At 41.4% G+C, this 7,984-nt stretch overlaps 1 protein-coding gene across 1 annotated transcript; it reads left to right on the top strand.

Moving 5' to 3' along the window:
* The first annotated feature begins 3,613 nt into the window (after positions 1–3,613).
* Positions 3,614–4,585, top strand: LOC144763983 (olfactory receptor 10A7-like). The gene has a single exon (XM_078650099.1). The coding sequence runs from the start codon at positions 3,614–3,616 to the stop codon at positions 4,583–4,585; it is 972 nt and encodes a 323-aa protein (XP_078506225.1).
* The last annotated feature ends 3,399 nt before the right edge of the window (positions 4,586–7,984 follow it).

Genomic DNA, 7,984 nt, shown 5'->3' with positions numbered 1-7,984 from the left:
TCCTCTCTTGTTGTTTCTACATATTTTTTGGTCAGCAGACTTCATCCATTGGTGTGTTAAATTGTCATTCAAATTTTGCTCAGCCCACTGCAGCTGGCAGCATGCGACAGAGGGTCAGTCCACTTTTCAACTGGCTCCCATCACTGTTGAGTGACTACACAAAACCTGTGTGTATTTTTCACACCTAATAATAGCCCCTTTCTCATCAGCTGTAAAGCTGGTTCAAAATGCACACTTATTTTGTTTATGTTTATATTAACTTTAAACAGCTGCTATTTATTTTGCCTGCACCCCATTTAAATTTAATTTTGGAAAGCTTTTAATTGATATTGCAACATTGTAGCTGCCTTGGTAATGCTAGGTAAGGAGGTGTTTTTTTCTTATCTCCTCGACAAAACATAAGTACAAATGTAGGGAGCCGTTGTTTGCTTGGTGCTGATGGGACTTAAAATAAATATTCAGTTTATGGTATAAATCTTACCAACTCATCCGTAAACATAAAGTCCCCACTCTGCACTGGTTACATAGAGTTGAACCTTTGAGGCAAGTCGGAATTAATCAGAAACTGCAAAACAAAACAATCTATTTATCATTATAAATTGATGACATTTTCATGGGAGTCGATAATAAAAAAAAATATGATAGTCCTTTAGTGAGTATTTCTTAATTGATACCTTTTCAGTATGTTAACTAAAGAATCAGTACAATACAGAACAAAGCATAAAGCGTGTTTCATAAAAATAATTCCCTATCCTAAGTAAGAGGAAAATATCAGTTGGAACTCATACAAAGCTCCAGGTTTAAGACGGAAAAGCATACAACTTAAAGCAATTCTAATTATAATTTAGTCAGAACTTCTGATACAGAGAGGTTCAAGAAACCCAGTAGAGTCTTAGAGCAGCATAGGTTCAGGCAGGGGTAAATTAACCTCTTCCTTGCTCCGTCATGAGTCACGATGGGTGTGTGCTGATGACAGCCGGGAGCCGCCATGACCACGCCCGCGATCGGAATGTTCAGCACTGCGGCGGAATTCGCGCTGCAGTGATGAGGTTAATGGGTTTCTTAGAATAACTTTGAGAAGTGTCTCAGATAAGGGCTCTGTAGAGAGTCTGGAAAAAGGTCTGCAAGTGGAAGATCATCCTGCAGGGAAAATCGTCTGAGCCTACTCTAGAAACACACACTATTATAACATCTCAGATCCATCACTCGTTACACATTGTTTCCAACATCGGGGCACATTATCAAGGACGGTGTTAAAATTATCGCCGGTTTAGCAGAAAACTGCTGCTAAAACAGCGTTAATGGGCTTGATAATATGCCCTGGAGAATTCCAATAGAAGCCCATGTTCACACCAGAACATGGACTTCTATTGGAATTATCAAGGGCATATTATCGAGCCCATTATCGCCGCTTTAGCGACAGTTTTCTGCTGCTAAACCGGCGATAATTGTTAACGCCGTTCCTTGATAATATGCCTCTTTGTTTGGCTCATTCAATCAACACACAACATTGTCATGGGAAAAGGAAAGCTTCCATCTTCTAAACAAAGACCACTAAACATTTAATACAATTATGTATTACAAATTGTAATACAACTATCAACTTTGTACTGGTTCTCACCTTCGATTTTTAGTACAAGACAAAAAGCTCAGGGTTTGATCTTCTATTTCACAAATGCAGTCAGTCCTTTCGCCCACATTCTGAATAACAAAATACTTTTCATGAAGGAACATTCACCGGAAATTAAACTAAACATTTTAATACATTATTATGTTCGATGAACTTACGTATGTGTGAAGGCTAAAATATATCAACTATTGGTTCCTTTATGCTCCTCTCAGCATATTTCTATAATGGAAAGTTAACGTTTAAAATTCACGACTTAGGCCAGGGTAAAGAAAATAGTGAAAAATGCTTGCTAATGTCTTATGACTGAATGCACGCTAATAGGGAAGAATTGTGCTCCCCTTTGTCTTTAAAATGTGGTTTCTCGATTCAGGCCTAGACGTTATTTCTATACGTTAATTTCAATCATTTTTGTTTTAAATGAAGCACTTCTGCATGCTGATTCATAAAAGCTATGGATAGACATTGCCAGTGAGGCACATCTGCTGCTGAGGTTTGAGTTTTTTGTGTCACCACAAAGAGTAGCTTGTCTCTGATATATATATATATTTTATGTGTGGTGTGGCTATAGATGCTCTTCGCATTTTACATTATGACTCTAGCCCACACCTTATATGTGGAAGAGTGTTTGGTCACTGTGGCCATGTCAATGATTACCAAAGCCAAAGGGTCTGATGTTTCCTAAAACAGAATAGCTATTGTTGCTCCAGAGTAAAATCTCCAAGTTTGATGAGAAAGGTAAATTGATCTCGGCGTTTTGTGTTTTTTTAACTTTTGAAAAGGGGAGATTTTTTGCAATGCCTGTGATTATAGTGAACTTGGCCACCATTGAATTCTGTTTCCTTCTCACTTGGTGGATCTTTCTAGATCTGTCCATGCAGCGGTTATCCTGCCAACTGATCTGTTTGTAATACATCTGATATAATTTTCCATGGACATGTTCTTGGAAAGGTCTTTTAAAACTTTAAGCATGTTGAAAGAATCTTTAACACCTGATTGTAAAGAGATGTGACTTATGTGCTTAATTTACTAATGGGAGTGGTTATGAAAGTTTGTAAATGTGTAGCTCTGGAGACGAGGACACAAAAAAAGAAAACACCATCTATTCCTCTAATACGCCATATAGAGTACATATCAAATTCAAGTAATGGAGTCACGGTAGAGACCATCAAAATTTCTCCCATTCTGATTGCTGCATTGAAGTGTATTGGGACCTTCGTGCTCCACCTTGTCTTTCTTCTGAATTTGGCTTCCTAGGCGTTTGAAAGCGTGTGGGGGAGACTGACCCATCAGTTGAGGATTAAGGACGTGTCCCCAGCTGTTAGATACCGATGTTTGCCACTGGTACAAGAAATGGGCAGCACCATTTCTGCACCGGAGTGGCAGATCCCAGTGCCTGCATTGTCTGTCGGCACAACTCATTACTTGTGCTTTCAAGCACCGCCTCTACTTGACATGAATTGTATGATCTCAGGGCTGGCATTTTACCCCAAATCCCTGGGAGGAAGTTTGTGGGAGTCAGAGGGTGGCCACTGTCCCCATGTGTCAGATCTCAACAGCAAGGTACATCATCTGCTGCCATTCTTTCCATATGCTTGTGCCCAAGAAATATAATGAAACATGTCAATGGTTGAACACCTTAACTATGGAGGAGAGTTCTTGGAGTGAGCCACTCAAGAAAAATGACACTCATGGAGACGGGGTAAGGTTGAAGACGCACGGGCTGGGAACAACAAAGTCAGTGAGACATCTCTTCGGGAACATTTGCCTCACCTAAACCGTATTTTATTTTTTTCTCCTACCCTTCTCACTTCTGACATGAGTTTTTAAGGCATTACAGACAAGCCTAGAGCTAGAGCTATCCATGGGGCATCCATGTTTATTATTGTCATGACAGGATATATGACTACCGTAATTCGTTATCTGTAGTATGAGTTCTTCCAATCCAATGTCATTGTTTTTGTACAGATCCTGGAAATAAACTGCATGGCTCTGGAAGAAGGCTCAGCTTCTGTGAACTTTTCTTCAGTTACCGGATTCATCATCCAAGGGTTCTCAGTCACCCCTCAGCTTCAGCGTTTCCTCTTCTCAGTGTTTTTCCTCATCTACCTCTTTGCTGTGATTGGTAATCTCCTCCTCATCTTCCTCATCACCCTGGACCGCTGTCTCATCCAGACACCTATGTACCTGTTTCTTAGAATCTTTTGCCTGACAGAGATTGCCTTCATATCTGTAACTCTGCCAAAGATGTTGACTATTCTGTTGGTGGGTGATACCTGGGTATCCCTTGCTGAATGTGCTACACAGATGTACTCTTTCCTATCTATAGGAACCACAGAATGCTTCCTTCTGACTGTCATGGCCTATGACCGGTATGTAGCCATCTGTTTACCACTACACTATGCCACTGCCATGACTATTCCAAGATGTCATTGGCTGTCATTTGGCTGTTGGATGGGTGGTCTTGCCTTTCCTGTGGGGCAAGTGACCTTTACCTTCAGTCTGCCATACTGTGGGTCCAATGTGATTGACCACTTCTTCTGTGACATCTCACCGGTCTTGGCTCTGGCTTGTGAACGTCCCATCATGAATCAAGTATTAATCTGGGTCAATAGTATTTTAATTCTCCTCTTTCCCTTCCAGCTGGTGCTTGTTTCCTATGCCCACATCCTCACAGCTATCCTGCACATGCATTCCACTGCAGGTAGGCGCAAAGCTTTCTCTACCTGTGGTTCTCACCTCCTGTCAGTCACCCTGTTCTATGGCACGTGTTCTGCTACCTACTTCAGGACCAGCCTGGGACAATCAGGGGAAAGTGATAAATCAATGGCTCTGCTCTACTGCGTTGTAACGCCGATGCTGAATCCAATGATCTACGGCTTGAGGAACAAAGAAGTAAAGAGAGCCCTTATGAGATTGGTAGATAGAGGGTCAGTAGGAGGGAGGGGGAGACCATGAGTGTTTATTATTGTATAAATCAGCAGCAGAATAATATTCTGTTTACACTTACTAATAAATCGGAAACTGACCCTTGACCATCATCTGTATCATTTAGTTCTCTTCCCCTTTACCCTTATTCTCAATAAAGTCTAGTATCGCTAGCCTGATCAACCATCTCTATCTTTTCAACTACTTATTCTAGTTAGACCCATTGTCTCTCATACCTCAATTTAGATCTTATGTAAACGCTCATGGATCCGAGATTCTTACCCAAAGTAAGACACAACAGATCAGAGCTGATCGCATGGCCTTATGTCTCCTTATTCATACTCATTCTGGCTTCAAGAAACTGAGTTATTGAAACTGGAATAAAGTCATGCAGCTCTACAGGGAAAGCCTCCACCAATCAAAGATGAGAACCTGCCAAGTCATGAGTGAAGACATCCTGGTTCCTCTGCATCTTTGTCTTCACCTATCTGAGCCCTTTAGCATACAGGGAGCCTGATGCCCTCACTGTGTTTATAATACACTGTTCAAACAGAAGGGTATGGAACAGCATTACTTAAGCTGCACCCCTTATGTCATGCATATACAATACTCATATACAGCATTTATACTAGGGGTGGTCAGACCTTGCAGATTTTTAATACGTGGAATTGCGTGGAGATACATAAAAACTCCATGGAATTCCACGAGCGGTAGAATTTTGACCCATTGCACTGCTAATGCTGATTTTTAGCACTGGGATTTTGTTTTGCAATCGGCAAGCATGGCATCATGTGCCACGTCAGTGGGCACTGCTTCTTTCTGGCACTGAAGCTGATTTTCTAATCGAGTTGCAGCTTTCTCAATACAAACAGTAGGCCCACGCTGAAATATTGTGTCGGGAATCATCCTAGCGCTTGATTTTCTCGCTCGCACTCACCAACTTAATGTAACAAGCTTCCATTTTGATTTTGAATGAGCTTAAATTGACATAATCTTTGGTTCGAAAAGCTGTCTTTAAATTGCCAGTGTGTTCACTTTTCCTTCTGCAGATGCATTATCGTCATTCTTGTTAAGTAGAGAAAGGCCCTTTGTTTGTATTAGACCACTGATAGTGAGCCTGCGGGGAGGAATTTGACAATGAACTTGGACATAGGAGGTCTTCTGTTTATGGCGTACCAGGAGGATGACCTGTCCAAGGTTGTCAGCTGCAGATCTAATTTCAAGGAAATGGGAACTTAGGGAGTATGTTGACTACTTCACATTCAGCACTTCGGCTGGCTCTTGGTGGTTTTTTAAGCTACTGCTATATTTAATTGGTGTTTCCATAGCTAGTTAGACAGACTTTCCCCTGACTGTGAGCAGGACAGATCTCTCTCCTGGGCTTTCCCTGAGTGTAAAGCTTCATGTTGAACACTTCTTTAATTTCCGTGAGCTTCCACAGAAGTTCGATTCTATGATGACATTTTCTATGCTCCTTGGATCAAAATCACCGTTGGTTAATCTTGGTTCTCAACCTATGTTTAGAATAGAAAAGAGAAGTTTCTTCATGGAACACCTTATTGCAACAATTTGCTTTATTTGCATTGTGGCGGTTACTATTCTGTCTCTCATCTTATTACAATTCAACGTCCTGGCACATTTTAGCCTTTAAACTATATTTATGTAGCCTTTGAATTCATTTCTACTTGGCATATACTGGATGGATTAATATCCTAAAATAAACCCCTTTAATCGAAATCATTGAATCTTGGTCTTTATCACGAAGTCACATTGGCTACACAAGTTGGAAATGTATTTAAATTTTAACTCCCTTACAGTGCTTCAAGCCTTCTAACAAAAGTCCAAACGACCAATGGGGAAATATATTTGATGATTTTACAAAGAGATTGAGGAGCAGACATCAGCATGCCCACAGGTGTTTTATTTCAGTAATTTCTATGTGCCATAAAACATCACAGTTCTTTAAAAGATAAGTGCTAGGAAGAGAAAATACATTCTGAGGTAAGGGAACAAGGCAGGAAGTTGTACAGAACAATTAGGCAAGTTGTAGATTGGGCAGGACTGTTAATAAACACACTAGAGTTAACAGTAGTAGAAATAACTTTAACCTTGTTGTAGGGAGAGATAGAATGATATGCGGTACTGAGAAAATTTGGTTTATGTTATATAGGGTAATAATTAAGAGTTTGGCAGGATGGGTACTCCATCTTAAATGTGACGGATATCCCATTGTAACAAGTGCATTAGTATGTAAGACCCTTATAATAGAGTGGATGAAATATCCATCACTGTTGTGACGGAGGACATGGCTGCCACACTCTAAATCAGAACCCTAACTCATGGATGCGGAAAGGAGTCACTGAGCCTGTCACAGTTTATGGGTAAGGTGGAGTGACCACTGATAAGTTGGCACTCGGTTAGGCATTGTAAGAGACTTCAATTATTAAAGTGTTTGGCCCGTTGATGCGCCCTTTGCTCTTGAGTGAAGACTGAGAAGGATTCAGTTTACCTAATTTCATTATGTTGGTCATTCTAGATGTTTGCTGAAGAGTCCTGCTTTAAGTCTGAGGGCTGATTTAGATTTGAGATTGTTTTTACTATGCAGGAACCTCCTCGGGTACACTCCTGAAGAGACTCCTGCGCATACATAACGCCTCCGTACGCCAACTGCGCTCCACCAACCTTGCCCTCGCCACCGTCCCACGCATCCGCCAAATGACCACCGGTGGCAAATCCTTCTCTCACCTCGCTGCTAAGACGTGGAAAACCCTCCCCCCTCATCTACATATGACCCAGGACCTGCTGACCTTCAAGAGACGCCTCAAGACATGGCTGTTCGACCAGTAGCTGCCTACCCCCCCTCCCCCCTCCCTCCATTAGAGCCTTGAGACCCTCACGGGTGAGGAGCACGCTCTACAAATAATTGATTGATTTACTTTCTGATATAGTCTGTGATGGAGTTTGGGTCTTAAGGCCTGGCAAATAAGGGAAGCAGTTATGAATGCATTTCTGTTGCATAGAGGTTGCCAGCAGAGTGATTTTAGGAATAGGGTGATGAGTTCATTCATTTTGCTGTTGATATCAGTCTTGCATCCGTCTGCAGTTTAGCATTTAGGAGACTGGGCATCATGCTGGAAGACCAGGGAGTAGTGAGTTCTTGTACTCCAGCGTGACATGATCAGAGTTCACAGAGCTTGTGTACAGAATAGAAAGACTGCACACCCCTCCTACATCCTTTAGGCGTTTCCACTTATTACAGTCGTTTTTTGCAAAGACTATGGACACGGGAAAGTAAGATAGCTCATGGATTAGGGCATCTGATGTTCAGATTAACATAACCCATGAGTAACAGGTTCAAATCCTGGCAAGGCCTTCTCTGTCATGTCCTATGTCATAATTCATCATGTCACCACTTCTTTGCAGAATGCT

Source organism: Lissotriton helveticus, chromosome 1_1 (genome assembly GCF_964261635.1).
Source record: "Lissotriton helveticus chromosome 1_1, aLisHel1.1, whole genome shotgun sequence".
NCBI classification, from domain to species: domain Eukaryota; kingdom Metazoa; phylum Chordata; class Amphibia; order Caudata; family Salamandridae; genus Lissotriton; species Lissotriton helveticus.
Note: the sequence above shows the minus strand (reverse complement) of the source record. Positions and strands in the feature narration are given on the sequence as shown.

Bases quoted from the DNA above. Each gene is read 5' to 3' on its own strand.
- LOC144763983 (XM_078650099.1), top strand. From the start codon at position 3,614: ATGGCTCTGGAAGAAGGCTCAGCTTCTGTGAACTTTTCTTCAGTTACC.